Source organism: Ambystoma mexicanum, chromosome 1q, assembly GCF_040938575.1.
Source record: "Ambystoma mexicanum isolate Mex_15411 chromosome 1q, UKY_AmexF1_1, whole genome shotgun sequence".
Classification (NCBI taxonomy): Eukaryota; Metazoa; Chordata; class Amphibia; order Caudata; family Ambystomatidae; genus Ambystoma; species Ambystoma mexicanum.
The window spans coordinates 697074965-697094510 of NC_090922.1; the positions used below are offsets into that span (position 1 = coordinate 697074965).

The window sequence follows — 19546 nt, forward strand, 5'->3', positions numbered from 1 at the left end:
TTCTTGTCCGACCAAGATGTACTTATGGCCATCCACCGGCTTAAATCAGCTTCGCCTGCTGACTCGATTCTTCTTCTTCTTCATGGAATTTCTGGTTATAATATTTCTCTGAACACCACGGCAGTTAATGCCTCTTTTCGTGATGGATGTATCCCGACTGCCCTGAAACATGCTCCTGTGATCCCTCTGCTTAAAAAGCCTTCCTTAGACCCTACTGTGCTTTCGAATGTTCACATTTCACTTCTTCCCTTTCTTATGAAGTTGCTGGAATCCCTTGTTTCACCTTTTGCTTTCATCTTTTCTGGAGTCTTCTGTTTTTCTTTTTTATCCTGTTCAATCTGGCTTTCGGCCAGGGATGGTGCACCGAGTCAGTCCTTACCGCTGTGCTGGATCATCTCGCCTGCCTGGTCCATCAGGGTGGTGTCGCGCAGTGATATTGTTGGATCTATCTGCTGCGTTCGATACAGTTGTCCATCCCACCCTGATCTCTCGGCTATCAGCGGCAGGCTTGTCCGGACAAGTTTTGGCGTGGTTCTCTGCCTTCCATGCCAATCACTCTGTGTCTCTTCCTCCATTCTGTTCTAAATCGGTTCTGCTATCTTGCGCCATACCCCAGGGCTCTGCTGTTGCCAATATGATTTAATATCTATATTGGGCATCTTCTCCGCCTCATTCAGTTACACGGGTTCAGGTGCTACTCCTATACTGATGAGACACAGATCTTGGTTCGCCTTGATCGCGCTTGTCCTGATACTGCGGCACAGGTTAGGTGCTGCCTGGAGGATCTCGGCACATGGATGGCGGCTTAAGCTCAACAGCGACGAAACAGAGGTGTTGGTTATAGGCACCTCCAACCCTCTTTCTTTCTGGATGTCTGAGTTTTGGCCTAGTTCCTTGAGCGCCCTGCCAATGCCTGCCCCTTTTGGTAAAAAATCTGGGGGTAAAAATTGCCTTTCTTTCTATGGAGAATCCGGTTGCATCGGTCTGTAGGGCTGGCCACTTTAAATTAAAAATTCTGTGGAAGGTTCTTCCGTTCATCTCGGCTCAGCTTCAGGCTCCGGTTGTAGCAGCTCTTTTGCTTAGTACAGTGAACTACTGTAATTCGCTTTATCTTGGCCAATCCTGCTATCTTTTAAACCGGCTCCAGCTTCTTCAAAATGCTGCAGCTATGGCGATCCTTCACCCTCCGATGGGGGCACATGTGTCTCCTCTACTTCGACAGCTCACTGGCTTCCTTTTGAGAAGCATGTTCTTTTTAAATCTCTGTGCATTGTCCATCATGCCTTTTATAAAGTGGGGGCGAGGTATCTTCAGGAGAAGTTTTGTTTGTATGTTCCTTCCCTCTTCCTCCGCTCCCAGTCTGCTCTTCTGGTCTATGTCGCCCGGTATAGGCTTTCTCGGGTGGGTTGACAGGCCTTCTCGGTTGTTGCAGCTAAGGCCTGGAATGCTCTTCCTTATCCTTTGTGAGCCATATCTGACCATTTAACTTTCCGTCTGTCCCTCAAAACTTTCTTGTTTTTAGATTTTCATCTGCTGTTTTTCTTTCTCTGCTGGTCAGCACCATGATGCCTTACGGCGTACGTGCGCTTTAAAAATATCTATTACATAACATAACATAACATGTTTGGCCGGTGGTTTCTCAGAAATGTCTCCTTTTGCCAGTTTAGGGGGCCAGTGCCATAGTGCTTGGTAAGTATGCTGTAGCTTGCGCCGGTATGGGCCACATAACTACCTACTGATGCTGGATGGCTTCTTGATTTAAAATTCTTTTCTTTTTTTTTCTCGCTTGCCCTGCAAGAAAGAACTTTGGAACTGATGCGTGGCGTGGGATACAGATGTACTGCACCACATTTCTCTGGCACAATACCCCTCAATGGCATTACATCAATAGTATCACATACAAACGTAACATGTACATTCAAAAGCCTGGTTTGTCCTTTGTAAAAGAAAAGTGGGAGGTCGTTTTTTCAAAGAAGTAAACAAGACCGTTCAGATATTGGTGCATCTGCCAAATCAGAGGAAATAGTTGCGACACATGCTAGTCATACAAAACGCTCAAGTTTGAGTCCCCGCATACCAAACCTAAATCATTGAGAAATTGTATAACTGGTTAATTGTACAGTTGAGAGCTTTGGAGAACTGACTGCTAAAATATTTTCAAGACATTGATTTTGCAAAACTGCATTCAGATTGCACTGAAGAGACGGTTCAACCAGTAGCTTGACTCTAAGCGGAAGAGGCCATCAAAATGTAAACCTCAGGCTCTTGGCCCTGACAGTTTCCTCCTAAATACTGTAAGCAGTACGCAGAAACATCATCTCATAACTTTACTAGGCTATATATTGATGTCCTTGACCACAACAAAAATCCCTGACCTGATGGCGATCTGATCATCCTCATGGACGCTCATGCGCAGGTACATTCTCTCTCCAAATATCACATATCTTTAAAATCCTTGCACTTTCCTCTAATTTTTGGGCTTTGGATTACAAGATGCATGCCTGTATGCATGCTTACACAATTCAAATCTGCTCCATGATACAGAGACATCCTACACATGTCTGCTTTTCGTTATGTCGCAGGCATTGCGGTTAGTAGGGGTCAATTGACATCCTCTTGCATCCAAGTAACAGTTGCAACCATGTCGTAATTGCACACAGGAGAGACGAGGGATTGTTCGCCATTTCAAAAAATTCAGCAGGCCTATTGCTTGTTTGGGTAGTACTGTGAAAGCCGTTGTATGCTTACTTTGTGTTTGAATACATTTGCACTAGACTCAGTTGAATCTGAGGTTTTTTGTTCTTGTGTCCTAGTCGCAATGTTCTGCGTGCTAGATTTTGTAACCTTGAATGGGAAATGTTAAAGAGCATAAAAGTGGCTTGGCAGTAAGGAACATACTGACAGACCGCACACCACAATTGGATATTTGCAATGTGGAGTCTTTTCTAAAGCTCGGGCGATATCATGGACAATTAACCTCATCTCTATGTAGTCTGCACCATCCTTGCAGCTTATCCTCACTTGCTGGCCTGCTGCTATGACCTTTGCAGCTGCTATGACCTCTCCAGCTCCAGGGAAGAGGCAGAACCAATGTACTGTAACCCCCTTCTCCTCGACCAGGATTTAGGTAGGGCATTCCATCTGCAATCATAGGAATTTGCGATTTACCTCCCCAGCTTGACATGTAAGATGAATATGGTTTGCATTTTCGGACCGTGCATCAATTTCACTATAGGAATATGTTGATTGACCGGTTTGGAGCAAGGTGATATTTGTTTAGAACTCTGCCCTTTTAAGGTGTCGTTACCAATAGTACCTAAAAACAGAATATTTTATTCATCAAAATATTTGCTGGGTATAATACATAACCGTTTTGATTTTATCATTCCTCTGGAAGTCCTTCTAACCCTTTTCGGAGATGACCTCAAATAAGTTTGGAGCCATGTAGACTGTGGAGTTTGAAGAACAAGTATCGCTCCTTTGAGGAACTTGGACTTTCCTTATTTAATTCGCAAGGATAACCGTAATTGTCCCAATTTTGTATCTTCAGGTGTTTGGGGGTCTGTGCATTACAAGTCACCGTGGGCCAATCTATCCAAATTGCTCACAAATGGCCTCTTTCCCCGAAATGATCATTTTTATTTCAATGTTGTCCATACACTATAGAGTACGTTTTTGTATTAATCTCGAATATTTAAAAGCACAGTAAACGCCCATTCCCCGTATTAAATACTAATTTATACATCTATTAATTAACAGGAGTGCTCAAGATGCTGACTGAGATGTTTCTTCCATATATCAGCCTCTCCGATTTGGAGCAGAAGTTCTTTTCACAAGTAATCCCTATGGTAAGGTTAAAACTTAATTGTTTGTGGAAAGCAAGCTCCTATTGAAAACTATAATCGCCAAATGTGGAATAAAAACAGCGTGGTCATATTGGTTTGACCCCAAACTGAAAAATCTGAAAGGCAGTCGGTTACCTTGATAGAAGGTGCAATGTCGAATCTATTCTGAAGCAACAAACTGGAGCTTTTTTACTTAAGGTGAAATTCTTGTCCAGTCTCGATGTATAAATGTTTATTTCACAAACCAATTTTCCTTCAGGATTGTCCCACCTCCTAGGTCTCGCTGTGTCCTGCAACTAAGTGGTACATGTGTTAGGCAGAAACCTGTGCAGTTCCCTCTGGGACCACTGCAAAAGATTTAAGACTACAGGTGTTTGGCAGTAAACCCACTTGGTAGCAGTCTGTACCACACAGATTCACTTGGTAGCTGTGGCTGAGCAGTCAGACTTCCCTCAAGAAGAGTTAGGCAGTATACAGAGTATTCACAATAGGTCAAAAGAACATAGTAGAACAAGCAAACACTGACCAGAGCTTGGTGTAAAAGAGATATAATTATTTATTTAAAACCACATCTAATAAAACACACAGGCACTAATATTAAGCAGTTCAAAAACACGGTCACTAAAAGATATACACTCCCTTAAAAGAATATTAGACAAGTCTTAAGTAAAGCTCCACTTATTTTCAGACAGCGGTGAGCGCTTAATGCAGGTGGCACTCTAATAATTCGTTTTAAAAGGGAGAGAAAAGCAGGATGTAAATTGAAACAGATCCCAACACTTTCACAAGAACACAGCAAGAGAGGAAGGCAGAGTAAAACCGTGAAGTAGAATTCAGAAAGCCAGATCCACTTTAAGAGGATCAGAACGAAATGTGTCCAAGGTCACAAGGTTAAAAAGGGCACAAAAGTCTCAAAGGTTCAGAGAGTGTTGGACCAAAAGAAAGGGGGACCAGTTAGATGGTCAAGGCGGCCAGCCCAGTCCAGAAGGTTAAGGGATTATTATTACCTTGTAGCAATCTTTAGAAAGGGAGGCCTGGCGGACACGGTACCTTAAAGTTGTGAGAATACTCCAGCGGGGGCAGTTGTTCCTGGCAGCGGATGCAAGTCGGTGCTTCGTCCGGGGGAAGAGAGGATCTCGTCGGGGAGGAAGACAGGAGTCCGTTGCACTGCCAGGGAAGAAACCAGCCGCGGAGTTCTCAGGTAAAAGGAGCGGCCCTTCGGTTCGCGGTCCAGTGGTAAGTGGCTATCCGGTTGCCGGGGTGCTTGACACGGGCTATTCGACCACAAGACCTCCGGGGATGCCAGAAAAAGAAGGTAAACTGGTTGTGCCCACCAGTCAGGGGAAGAAGACTCTCCAGCAGGGAGATCTTCTCTGTCGTCGGGAAGTGGTGAGTCGGTTCCGCAGGGCTCCACCAGTGGTGTCGTCGTAGCAGGTCGGCTCAGCTTCTCCCTCGTCGGATTCTCAGGTCCTGTGGCGACTTCTGAAGTTCCAGTCCCCAAAGCCCTGCTTTCATGCAGCACACCCCCATTCCCTCAGCCTAGCTGTCAATCAAACATGCTAAGTGGTGAGCCGGCCGGCTCACCACTTGGGCCAATCGCACACGAGTGCGACTTGAGTTACCAAGGTAACTCAGTCCAGGGTGCCTAAACCCCCTCCCACACCCCCTGTGGTACCCAGACAGAGTGGCACCACTTTTGGAGGCTTCTGTGGAGAAGCCCGACAAAAGTGGAACAAAGGGCTCGACTTGGGTTGGAGTCACAGAAGAGAACACAAACGCCATTTTAGAATCGAGTCCTGGCAAAAAATGCCAACCGGCAAATTAATATTAAATAAATAAACCGGCGGTATGTTCGAGGCTATGAGAATTAAATTAATAAAGTTGGTAGCCTCGAACAATGGGAAAATCCCATAGGGATATATTCGCGGTCGAATATAAAAAGTAGTATCCACTGCCACCAGCCAAAACTCGATCAGGGGGACGGAGACGTGCCCCCTCGACTAACAGACCCCGGGGCAATCGAATTGCCCCGACCAGTACGTCCACAATATGATGGTTTGTACCGGTTTCTGCTAATAATTTGGGACTAGTAAAGCCAATGGTGACTTTACATGCCCTGGGAGACAGTAGTCAGTCCCAGGGTATGGAGTCTATGGTGGGGTGTCACTTTGACACCCCTGTGTCACTGCAAGGAGGGTTCTGTGTAACACACATAGTAAAAACAAATGAGACCCTATGGAGTAAAGGACCCCATAGCCCATAAAACACATTAACAGTCAAAGGAACACCATAAATCATGTCCAAGAGTGGGAGAAAGAGTCTCACTCTTGGCAGGAGAAAAAAACAAACTCCAGAAATCCAGCAAAGCTGCTGGGGGGACTCACTAGGTTAGGAAATTCAGCCTAAACAGAGAATTCTCCCTAACAACATGAAGCAAGCTTATGAATAAGTTATTTGTTCAAAAAAAGACTTAAATACCAAGCACTATTACAAAGGCTGGCAGAATCTCATATCATCCCACTGGTTTCTGCTGCATATCAGTGGAGAGGCCCTCACAAATTTCAGATGTGGACTCTGCTCGATTGAATTGTTGACCGTTTTCACTTGTCCTTCAGTGACCCATCAGCCCAGCAAGGAAGATGGCTGTATATCAGGGCTTCTGATATTCTGGGCAGCTAGCCATGACATCTTTTCAGACGGAAGTATGTGCAAGCAAGTGCCAATCCATAGACAAAATATCGCATCGTTGTGTAAAAGGAGCAAGAATGTGTAATATGATTTGATGAAGTTGTGTTCGTGTGGGATGTGATGCTTCAAAATCGGGTGCCATTATCTTCACCTCCTATGACGGGGGACGTTAGCGTTCACGTAATCTGAGTCACAGGCTTCATCTGGCTAGCTTCTTAGCAAAAAGTAAATGTGATCTGTATGTTTCAGAAAACTAGTGAAGAGTTGTAAGTAACACAAATAATCTCTGTAACTCAGCACTAAATTGAAAAATCACCCATGATGATGCCGTTACTGATCAAATGACCGCAGATTATGAAGTAGTAAAAATCACAACCATTTACAACTACTCCCTTCTAAGGCACTGTTGCTTCCAGTCAAGTACACATTTCAGTTTGTTTATTTGATCCATAGTTTGCATGTCTGCCTTTTTAATGAGCTTTTTGTTTAACAGGCTGTGAAATTGTTTGATGATTTGCTGTCTGAGTTATCCAGTCAGGCATCTGGATTAACAAGCCAGAATCTAGAACTGCAGAAAACGCTAAGGAACCTTTTACAGGTAATCACTATTTGCATAATTGTACCCAGGATTTGTCTTTAGTCTAGGGCCTCGTCGAAGTCTTATGTCTGCTTTGAAGTTGTGTTTATGGTAAGGTGCTCTTCAAAAATCATTTGTGTAGCAGGTCTAAGTATGGTATTAAGGAACAAGCATTGACAAAGGCAGTAGGTTTGGCTTTTTAACATTGTAGATCTGTAGCGTGATGAATTTGCAATCTCTAAACGAGAGGGCATTGCTGACTTCCATCCTCTGGAACAGAGCAGTATTGGGTTTCCATCCCTACTCCCACTTTCCTCCCTTTCTGCTCTTTCACTCTTAGTGCTGTGAGATGGTCGCCTATTGGCCTAAAATGTGGTATGCAAGCTTACATATTTGCATGCAAGCATCCGGCTTAACCTATCATCATGCAATGTCGTTGCCACTACTGCTTCTCTTACTACTGTGCCACCCTTCGCCACTGGTGATTTGAAAGAGCATTTGGAGCAGTTTAAAGTACTCTACAAGCAGTCAACATCACATCACATCACATACAAAAAGAAATTATGGAGAATAAGACTGTGGAACCGCAGACCAAAACATGTCCCTGGAATGTGCATGCTTGAAACTAGAAGGAAACTGGTTACTCCTCCCTTATCACGCCCTTTTGTGGTTGCACTATTTTATGCTTCTGGCGGTTTCAGCATTGTATCCAGCCGAGAAACCTTTTGTTCCAAAAATATAAGTTTTATTCATTGTTCTTAAGACATTCATATACAATTCATGGTTTATAGCCATTGTTTAGAACATAACACATTTGTATCACATTTCATTCATACAGACATTAATGTTCTTAGATTGACGTGCCATGGGCTTAGTAAGGTGTAACTTGAGTGCTTGTAACGAAATACAGTTCTAATACAGTTTTAATATGTTGAATTTGAGTCGAACACTGGAAACCACTGTTACTGAATTACTTACACAGAAAAGGGAAAATTGGCTGGTCATTCCAGCTGTGGAATTGTCTACATGTGTTTCGGCCCCTCTGTCATATTACGTTTTCCCAAAACGTTTTGAGACTGTTGTTATTTGGGACTTCTTCGGGATGTATGAAGTAATCGATTTTACCCCAATTTTTTAAGAGCGGACACACTGAAATATACTGAAATACAAAAGATAAAACCACTTGGGGCTCTAGAACAACTCGGTTGGGCAACTAATACTTATATTTTTGTCTATAGTGCATCACAGTAACCTTAACCTTGATGAGTGTGATAATAGGCAAAAGACTTCAAATGGATTTCTTCTGTCTGAAGGTCGGTTGATAAATGTTGTCTCGTTTACCTGAATGTAAAAAATTGGGACACTCATTTAATGTGCTAATTACTGCAGTTTGTATGCACTTTCCATGATTGCACGCCATATTTTACTGACCTTTTATGGGTGAGGACTCTCTTACAGGCGTTCTTTCCTTAGGTGAGATTAATAGTTGACATGACATTTCATGAACTGGTATAAACACCTTTTTTTTTTTTTAAACTTTTTTTTATTTCATTAACAACGAAAAAGCAGTATAAAACAACAGTAACAAAGACAGAGACAAAAAATCGTAACTCCCCCTCCCCCCCGTCCTCACCACCCTTGGCACAGCGTCAATGTTCCTCCCTTCGCGTCCGCTCCCCCACCCGTTTTCTTAACTATAGATGTCCAACAGTTTGTCTTTGAGGGCACCATTGTTCCCTAAAGTCCCCTTTCAAGTATTCCAGTGTAACCCCCCAGTCTGCGTAGAAGGACTCCAGTTTATTGTTCGCGGCATATGTGGCCCACTCCAAAGAGACAATGTCCCACATCTTCCTCAGCCAATCCTGCTCCGTAGGAATTGAGGGCCCCTTCCACCTTTGCGCGAGGAGGGACATAGCCGCCAACGTGAATATCACAGCCGCCTTGGTGCGGCCACACTCCCCTGCTTCCTCCCCTTGCACACCTCCTCCCATCAAAATTGCCCGAGGGGCTCCTCCCCCCAAAGCCTGAGCTATAGCCCGCTTGAATTCGACCCAGAAGGGTTGCAAAATGGGACAATCCCACCAGATATGTGAAGCCGTGCCCCACTCCCCGCACCCCCTCCAACATTCCCCCGGGGTAGCAGGGTTCATTGCGTGAAGTCGGGTGGGAGTATAATGCCATCCCACCATGTACTTGTACCAAACCTCCCGAACCTGGATCGCCTTCGCAATTTTGGGGATCTGAGCCCACAGCCTTTCCCAGTCTTTCTGCTCCATCCGGACCCCGAGATGCCGCCCCCAGTCAGCCATTTAAGACCAGCTAACATATGGGCTGCCTCTCTCCAACTGCTTGTAGAAGTCTGAGATAAGCCCCCTAGAGCCCTCATGGGTTGTTAAGAACCTTTCAAAGTGGGTTAGAGCCCTAGTCGCGGCCAACCTTATGCTCGGGGACATGACCCAATGCCTGATTTGGAAGTACTGAAGCCTCTCCCTTTCTCCCAATTCGAACTCCTTTTTACATTCCTCAAATGTTTTCACCCTATCCCCAACAAACATGTCCCTCAGGGTTCTACATCCCCCCTCCTCCCAATCCAGGAACGCCCCCCCCTCTCCATTCCCAGAGTAAAGTCCCCATTATGGAAAATAGGGGTAAACGGTGATGGAAAAGTCGTAGTCCCCCACTTCTCTACAGCCCGATCCCAACTATCAACTACACTTTTCGTAATATCACTCAAATAGAGATGTGGAGGTCGCAGCCGTCGTGGGAGCCAAAGAACCTCCCCCAAATCATGCCGAGCCACCGCTTTATCCATCTTCACCCAGTGCTTTAGGTAGTCCTTCGAGAACATTCCTTGATTATCCTGAGCTGGGCCGCGTCACGATAGTGGCGAAAGTCTGGGAAGGCCAGGTCCCCCCTCTCCCTAGAGACCATTAATAACTGCTTGGAAAGTCGGGATCTCCTCCGCCGCCCCCCCCCCCCCCCCCCCGACAAAGCCCCTGGTCAGCACGCCCAGCCTCTTGAAGAAGCTCTCCGGGACCCTCAACGGGATGGCCTGGAAGAGGTAGAGCACCCGAGGTAGAATCGCCATCCTAAGGACAGCCCCCCTGCCCAACCAGGAGATAGGCAGGGCACCCCACCTCCGTAGGTCTTTTTTAATAGCTATAGCTACGAGAATTGGCTCATAATTTGCGCCATACCAGCCAGCTAGTGAAGGGGTGATCTTAACTCGCAGGTACCACAACCCAGAGGGGCTCCACTTGAACGGGGACACCTCCCTCACCTCCCCCCGCCCCTAGAGAGAGATTCATCAGTCCCGACTTCTGGAAGCTGACCCTCAAACCCGAGACTTCACCAAAGGCGGTTAGTAGCGCTATGCATTCTGGGAGGGACTCCTTCGGGTTAGTTAATGTGAGCAGCATGTCGTCGGCAAAGGCCGCTACTTTATGTTGCTCCCCTCCGAACGGGATCCCCTGATTTCCACCGTTTGACGTATCGCCAACAGGAGAGGCTCTAGCTAAAGTGCATAGAGTAAGGGGGAGAGGGGGCACCCTGCTTCGTCCCCCTCTGAAGCCTAAAAGGCCGGGACATCTCCCCATTAACCAGGATGCGTGACGTAGGGTTTCTATAATTGGCGGCAACCAGGTCAATGAAACCCTCCCGAGCCCCATTTTCTCCATCACCAGGAATAGAAACGACCACTCCACCCGGTCGAACGCCTTCTCGGCATCGAGCGCCAAGAGGATCGCCGGAGTGGCCGTCTTACGGGACTTCTCCACCAGGTGAGCCACCCTCCTGATGTTGTCAGCAGTTTGCCGACCCACTACAAATCCCGACTGATCTTGGTGGATTAGGGAGGGAAGGTGCTTCTCTAGTCGCCTTGCCAAAATCTTTGTGAAGATTTTTGCCTCTGTATTTATAAGGGCAATGGGACGATAAGAGGTACAGTCCTCCGGATCTTTCCCTGATTTATGGATAAGGGTGATCTTAGCCTCCTCCATCGACCAGGTAATTCCGCCTTGGCCACGGAACGAATTAAACAGCTGTGTTAGATGTGGAACCAAAAGGTGGGAAAACGCCTTGTAAAAGGAGGCGGGATAACCATCAGGACCAGGGGCCTTATTCCGGAGGAGAGAGGCAATAGTTGCCCTGACCTAATCTTCCGTGATAGGACGGCCCAGCTCCTCACCTACTTCCCTGGATACCTGCGGGAGGGGTAAGCTCCCCAAGAACTCTTTCTGCGGGAGAGAGGCCGGCCTTTGAGAGGAGTAAAGGGACTCGTAGAACTCCACTAATCTCTCCTTTATCTCCTCAACACGGGTCAGTCGTCTACCCCTTTGTTCTTTAAGGGCCATAATTACTTTCCGTTCCCTCTGTCCCCTCAGGAGGCGGGCCAGGATAGAGCCTGCCTTATTGGCCTTAGCGTAAAAGGTTTCTCTCACCCTAAGCATGGCTTCCTCCGCCTTCTTGTTTCTCAAGATCCCCAGTTGGCCCTCTGCTAATCTGTAGGCCCTAAAAACCTTCCTCGTGGGGGTTTCCCGCAATTGGGCTCTAGCTGCCTCGACCTCCCGCTCAAGCTGGGTCTCCAAGCCTCTCAACACTCTATCCCTCTCCGCCTTCAAGGCAATGAGGTCCCCTCTCAAAGTAGCCTTGAAGGCATCCCACCTCGTACTCAGACCCATGTCCGAGGCCGTGTTCCTCACGAAGAATTCCCGAATCTTACCGTCTAGTTCACTACATATCACGGGATCCCTCAGAAGCTCCCCTGGAAAGTTCCAACCCCAGACTCCTAACTTGCGTCTCCCCAACCTCAGGTTCATTTGTACGACCTTGTGGTCAGCAATTCCTAGAGGACCCACCTCCACTGCCTCTACCTCTCCTATCAGACTGGCGGAAACCCAAATATAGTCAATACGGGATTGTGTCCAATGAACATCAGAAAGGAATGTGAAGCCCTCCTCACTCCCCCGCAATGATCGCCAGACATCGCGGAGGCCAGCCCCTGCCCATCTCTCACTCAGTTGGGGAGAGGCCACCCCACCCCACCCCCCGCTTCCTCCCGTCTGGAGCGGTCTCTAACTCTAGCCCAAGCTAGATTGAAGTCCCCCATCGAAACCACCTGGCCCCTGGCGAAATTCTCGATGGTACTCGGGGTGTCCCGTAGAAACTGGCTCCCAGTGGTTGCAAGGATTAAGTTCAAGACCCTCTGCATTGCCACAAGGCCTTCTAGGGCCTGGGTCCTCAATACCTCCGACTCGCTCTTTGTAAATACCTTCCTACTCAAGCTCTTCGCTCCTCCACCTCCAACTCCCTCAGGGTCAGTCGCTTCTCCAAGCAACGAGTTGGTGGTAGATCTCTTTCTTCGGCTGGGGCCTCCCTCTGGAACAGCCTCCCTGCCTCTCTGAAGCTTGAGGACAACCATCTCCGGTTCCGGAAGCACCTCAAGACCTTCCTCTTTGCTTCTGCCTTCTCTCTTCCTCTCCCCTGCTGATTTCCTGTCTGATACTGCATTGGTCACCTGGCTACCCCCTGATTTCGGGCCCAGGTCCCTGCCCACCCAGTTGCACACCTGTACTGCCTCCCGGCAAACCTTGCAATTGGGTCTGTATCTGTAACCCTACAGTCCTCCTACCTCCACTTTTGGACACCTGCTGTCTGCACTTACCCTTGCACCTGCCACCTGGTGGCCGCAGTTCTTGTTATTGTTTTGATCCCTTGTACAGCAGTGCCTCCTCCCCTTTCCCCCTTGCACTTTTCCCCTCCCACCTCCCCAGCACTTGCGCAATCTCAATGTCACTTGGCCTAGTAAGCTCGTTGTCTGTCCTTCCTCTGTTCCGCCTTCCTTGCCTCATCGCGCCTTGAAACACTTGTGTATAGGCGCGTTACAAATGCAATGCCATATCATGTTGTGTCCTGGCAGGGGGATCAATGCTGTTAACCCGCTGCCAGGACCTATTTTCAATGTTTGTTAAACAAAATGAAAGTCCGCAGCGGCTTCGTTTTCCCATTGTCCCTGCTGACTTTCACTGTTTTCTATTTGCAAAGCAGGAGCGCTGGAAATAGAAAACATGTTTAACATGCCTTACTGTCCTGTGGGGGCCTGGGCAGTAAGGCATGTTGTACAGCACTGTGTGAAATGCCAGTGGCCGGCAGTTGGTCAGTGACATCATTTTGAACCACTGGGTGAGCTCCATGGAATGGACCACTGGAGAAGTTCTGATAATGTGCGAGAATGAACCTCCCTAAATTCAAGTGTTTCGAGTTTTGCACAAATTGTTCCACTTGCTCCTGGTTTATCCCCTGATGCTGGCCAATACCATTGCATTACCAACAGTTCATTTCTTGTAAGTGATTTAAAGGATGTGGTTGTGTCTTCTCCAGAAACGGTGATGCCTAGACTTTTATTTGGATTTCTCATTTCTAAAATGCAAACATCTCTATGGTGGCAAAGTGAAGATCCTTCCCTGGTTGCTATAGAGCAGATGGTCCGATCCCACCGTAGTCTGCTCAGCACTCATTTGTAAACATTGCATACTTTTGCTCTTTATTAATGGGATATGTTTGGCAGAGCTATGTGTGGTCCTCCTTACTGGAATAGCAATAAGCACTGCAGGGCAGAACGGAGGTCCATTGGCAGAGCTGTCTGAGTTCCAACACTGCAACAGCAATGGTAATATAAGTTTTCATTGAGGTTAAGGCGCAAAGGCGCATGTGTGTATCTGCTTGAATCGCAGGGGATGTGACAGAAATGGATTGAGGTGCATTAGCAGAGCTGTGTGGGCGGAAGTGCCAGAGTAGCGATGTGTGCTGCATTGAAGAACTAAGCGCTTTGTGACAGGTTCTCCTGGCATTCTTCTTTCCATGGTTGCTGCGGTACCACTGATCACTTCAGCTTCATCAGCTACGTCTCCTGCACGGCATTCAACGTCGGCTTCATCTCCTGCCTGCTCTCTCCTCACCTGTGCCTCATCTTGGGAGTTAAATATCCTGCTCAGATGCCTAGGTGTTTAACAACTAGACCGGACATTTGGTTTAACAGTACTTTGAATCTTCATTGCCTCTGGAGCCTTCTTCCTCGTCCCAGTACCATATGCATTATGGTTATTGAAATCCATGTTAGGTAATGTGCTATTAGTTTGTTCAGTTTTACATTTAGTTAGTTTAGACTGTTTTAGATACTGAGAATTATTAGAAACAGGCGAGGTTGTGAAAAGGTTTTGTGTTTTAACATTGTAGTGACGACTTCCTTTTTAGGTGGAATGAGGATAAAACAAAGGTTTCACTTTTAGTTCTTGAACCACTGAAGTATCAACATTTATTCTGTCCAGACGGTTTCCCCTGACATGTTCTTGGAGTATTTATATGTGAGGGACTTGCACATTGATAACATGCTATTAGATCTTTAGGAATGATTTGACTTTCATCCTCGGAAGAAGATTAATACTGTGTCTCTCCTGGTGGAGTCGCCACTTTCCCCTGATAGCTGTCTCCTGCCTCCTGATAACACCCCCAAGGCTAGGATCAGGTAGCGGCTGCCTTCCCCAGGCCATATGGGAGCAAACTTTAGGCTGGGGGTTGATGATGACTCTGCAGGATTCATCAAAGAGCCCAGAGCAAAGCAGGCGTGTCAAGTGGAAGCTGCAGTGGTCCGGCGAGCGAATGAAAGGCGACCACGAGAAGAAGGCAGACAGGAATCCTCGATTTGCAGACTGCAAGAGAGTGTACCAACTCCAGCGAAGACCGGTGAGTTCACCTAGAAGCCTCAGGGACATCAGGGCTTATTGCTGGCCACGCCGAGTGCAAATATCCAAAAACCACGTAAAAGAGAGAAATAATTGACATATTGAAAAGGGGGAGCATAAAGCACAGACCGCCCCTCTTCCAATGTGTGAATGTGCTCAGTGCAAATATTTAAGGAGCAGAGAAATGATAACATATCAGAGGGATACATTACCCAACATAATATGTAAGGAACTTTGGGAAGCGGGCAGAGACCCCAAATGAACAGAAGTCCTGGCAGGAGTGTATACCAGGCAATTGGAAAGGATTGTGTTAAACAAGAAAGAAGAAACTACACCACCTTATAGAGAGAAATACCAGGTATCCTGAAAGAAACCAAAACTGTGAAGCCAAACAGCGTTTTAGTGTACAAGTCTGGTAGTTAGCCTAGAAAGTCCCAAGGGACTATTGTTTTTATTTCACCTATCCTATCCTTCTCACTAAGTCTGGAGGGAAGAAATTCAAGGAGGATATCCTGGTCTCCAATCCAGGCCTTCCCATCGGTGATACCTACACCAGTGCCACCTCCAGACAGACTCTCACTGACATTCTCTTTGTCGTTCCCTCTCCTGACCTATGGACCCTACATATGGTCGCAGTTCTCCTTTTTCCTCCTTACCCATTAATGGTGGCACAAGATGGGAGGGCCTCTTGGCCTTCTTCCTGTTCTCCATAACCATCATTAATATCTATCTAAATGGCACCGTCTTGGTCCAGGGTTCTCAGGCCAACCTCCTTCCTCCTTGATGGGCGTCTCCTACATCTTATCAACTTTCTCCCTTCTTCTGCTACTTCATCTACCACCTCTCTGGCTCCCCAACCTCCTACCTCTTCTACCTTTCCAGCTCCTCTGCCACTCCCCTCCACCTCCGCTGCATCATCTTTGGCTCCCCCCTCTGCCGCTTCTCTGGGCCCTATGCCCCCTCCTTCAACCTCTGCCTCTTCCACTCGGTGTGCCTCTCTACTGTATCCCTCCCCAGAACACCTTCTAAAGTGGCAATCTGCTACACGTAGCTGCTCTCATCTCTTGCTCTGCTGTCAAACACTCCTCTGACATCTGCCACCTCCTTGAAGACCTTGACCTGGATGTTCTCGCTCTCACTGAGACATGGATCACGGCCAGCTCTGTCACACGTTTTAACACTCTCCTCCCTTTAGGCTACAAGATCCTCTCCGAGCCCAGGCCAACCGGCCCAGTGGTCGAGTGGCCCTGATCTTTCCTGAGTGGGTCCCTGCCTCTATCATTCCCACTCAGGCCTACTCCTCCTTTGAATGCCTGGCCTGCAGGCTCTCCATCTCTCCTGTCTTCTCTGACTTTAGTCACCATCTACTGGCCACCTGGCCAGGTTGCCCTCTTCCTCTCTGAATGGGAGGAACTCACCCCCCTCGCTCCTCGGCTTTACCTCTAAGCTTCTCTTCCTCTGGATTTCAACATCCACTTGGACTCCGCTGGCCCTGCTTCTGGGCTTTTCTGCAACCTTTGCGACTCTCCCTCTCTGTTCTTCCCTCTGGTCCGAAACGCACACCTTGTATGCTCTCATCTCCTCAGACATCCCCCTCGCTAACCTTCTCATTACTCCACTCTCTTGGACTGACCACTTTCTGCTTTCCTCTCACCTGAAACTGTCTGTCCCCCTGGCAAAACCTACCGCAGCACTGCAACCTTCCTTTGTGGCCATTCGACCTATGAAGCCAGTGTCTGTTGCTGCTTTTGCCTCCACTTTTTCTTCTCTCCCTACCCCTTCGGCTAACCCCCACTCTTGACACAGCCCTCTCCAATCTTCATCTCTCTATCTCCAATGCTCTCGATATCCTTTCCCCTGTCATGAGGACCCTTCTGAAACCTGCCTCGAAATGCAAATCTTGGCTTGACTCGGACCTGGCCGCTCTGAAACGCAAGTGCAGAGCGGCCGAGTGGAAGTGGAGGGCTTCAGGCACATTGCCTGACAAACTGGCCTGCCACTTGCTCCAAAGGCAATACAGACTCCATCTTCTCCAAGAAGTGAGTCCACATTCAATCCCGTGTCTCTGTGGCCTCTAACAGCACGGCCGAACTTTTCAAAATCTGCAGTCTCAACCTCTCCTGTACATTCCCAGGCCCTCTGTACAGCTGTCACGCTCACCTGATTCCCACGGAGGCGCTGGTCTGGCTTCGAGTGCTGATGAAGCGCAGGACTCTTAAGATGGCCTCACTGGTTCGCAGGAATATTCCCCTGTGCGTGAAAAGGGAGTATTACCTACTGATGGAAAAATGCTCAAGTCTCCCACTCCCTTCCAACCCTCCATGATACCCTTCCTTGATTCCCCGTGAAGTCTCACCTTAGGGTCTGGAAGGATGAGTTCTCCATCCTGCTTCTGATGCAGGGGCGCGTTGAAACCCAGTTACTTCACTGGATTGAGGTTTGATGGGAGTTCAAATAAGCTTGACTATTCAGGTAAGGCGCTGTAAGAGTTCTGTAGCAAGTTCAAGCTTAATAATAATGTTCTTTGTCTTATTGCAGCAAGCGCTAACGCTTATGTCTTTTTCCCCTTAGGGGCCGGGGTTCGGAATGCCGGAGATATGGCGCCGACCCGAAGTGAAACGTGCAGTTCCAGTAAATGACAGGTAAGTTCTGGATGAGCGTTCGGGTAATGTCTTTGCATTCGCTCATTCAATGTCTGTCTTTTTTCCCCATAGGGGCCGGGGTCCGGAATGCCAGGATGCGGCAGGACCCGAAATGAAATGGGAATGACCCAACAGGTAAGTCTTAGAAGGAAACTGAGCTTTTCCTATTCCCTTCCTTCTCTCACCTTGTGTTCTTGTCTTTTTCTCTCTAGGCTCTGGGAAGTGGCTGCGGATCCGGACGATCGCTGCTGAAGATGGAAATGCCCTGGAAAGGTGAGTGAAATGCAGCGCTGCAGCGATCGAAGCGAAATGCTTTTAAAATGATGTCTTCCCTTTCAGGATTGTCGGTGTGAAGTCCCTGTGATGCAGCTTTAGCAGGTAAGGTCTTCTTTCTCCCCAATTCTCTCTTAGCAGGTGACCCAGGATGCTGACAGGCGTGGCTGAAGTCCAGATGCAGGAGCTGACACGGTGAGCGTCCAGCTGCGAGGAGCAGATTAACGCGAAGCGTGAGTTGCTGATCGGGCGTGGTTTAAATAGCTTTGGAAGAAGTTTCAGGTATCCTTCCACCAATCAGGTATGTATCCTTCCCCGACCACCACACCCAGGGGAAAGTAGTTCCACAGGTAAAGTAGTTCCATTCAGGCCTCAAGAGGACCTGGATGTAGCAGCATGGTCTGCATCAGGTAAGTGCACCTTAAAACACTTGAACACATATCTAGCTTTATGAGCCTGGCGCCTAAGGCGCCAGGACAGGGGTCCAACATGAGCCTGGCGCCAGGACTGTGTCCAAAGGGCCCCAGCTTGGGCGCGCTGGCACTTCCCTGGGGGAAATGATGCCTGCCTCTGGGGTTGCTGGGTCGAACCTGGCTCCTTGGAGGTAGGCATCATGACAGTACCGCCCCCAAGAACCCCCCCCCCCCCCCCCCAAGGTTGTTCCCTCCGGGGGTCTTGGCTTGTTCGGAAATCTCTGGTGGAACCTTTGTATTAATCGAGGTGCGTGAACATGGTTACTAGGCTCCCACGATCTCTCCTGAGGTCCATATCCCTTCCAGTCAACAAGATAGAAGAGTTTGGACTTTAACACCTTGGAGTCTAAAATGTCTTTAACTTCGAATTCTAATTCCCCTTCAATTTGAACTGGGTCTGGAGGCTTGGACAGTCGGGTCCCTGGTTGTACTGGCTTCAAAAGTGATGCATGAAAATCTGGATGACTACGCATGTTAGACGGTAAATCCAGTTTAAAGGCCACGGGATTGATTATAGCCTTGATGGGATAAGGTCCTATGAATCTGGGATTGAAGGTTTGCGGGCCCTTGAGGGGTAAATGTTTCGTTGCTAGCCATACCTGATCTCCAACTTGGTAAGGAGGAGTTTTACTTCGGTGCAAATCAGCGTTTTCTTTATACTTTTTCTTGGCTTGCTGTAAATGAGATGCAGCTTCTTTGAAGGCTTGGGTTATTGTGGAATGCAGATGATTTACTGCAGGCATTTCCAGGGTCAGAGGTGGATCTAGATCAGAGGTCCGAGGATGGTGACCATACAAAGTATAAAAAGGAGTTTGTCCGGTTCCAGAATGCACTGAATTGTTGTATGCATATTCTGCGATCCAAAGGATGTCTTTCCAATTTAACTCGGATTGGTGTAACATGCACCGAAGATATTGCTCGAGAGTCTGATTGGTTCTCTCGGTTTGTCCGTCGGTCTGGGGGTGGTGGCTGGTGGATAGCCGCACATCTATTTGTGCTAGTTGGCAACACTTCTTCCAAAAATGGGAGATAAATTGACTTCCACGATCCGAGACTAATATGGAAGGGAAACCATGTATGCGAACTATATTCTCCAGAAATTCCTTGGCCAAGGTGGAAGCTGAAGGCAAACCTTTTAAAGGGATAAAGTGGGCCATTTTGGAGAATAGATCCACAATTACAAGAATAGTGTTGTAACCAGCACAAGGAGGCAGGTCAGTTATAAAGTCCATTGACAAGGTGTGCCATGGTGCCAGTGGAATATCCAAGGGTTGAAGTAGGCCGGCTGGCCTTTTCTTTTGAACCTTGT

The 19546-nt window shown here is 47.6% G+C and overlaps 1 protein-coding gene across 3 annotated transcripts in view; it reads left to right on the forward strand.

Annotated features, from left to right (window-relative positions):
* FIRRM (FIGNL1 interacting regulator of recombination and mitosis) overlaps positions 1 to 19546 on the forward strand; it is a 1502596-nt gene that overhangs the window by 169603 nt on the left and 1313447 nt on the right. For all 3 annotated transcript variants that reach the window (XM_069641302.1, XM_069641303.1, XM_069641304.1), the window contains exons 3-4: positions 3760 to 3848; positions 7027 to 7131. In XM_069641302.1, the coding sequence (XP_069497403.1) occupies positions 3760 to 3848; positions 7027 to 7131 (194 nt within the window). The remainder of the gene's footprint in view (positions 1 to 3759; positions 3849 to 7026; positions 7132 to 19546) is intronic.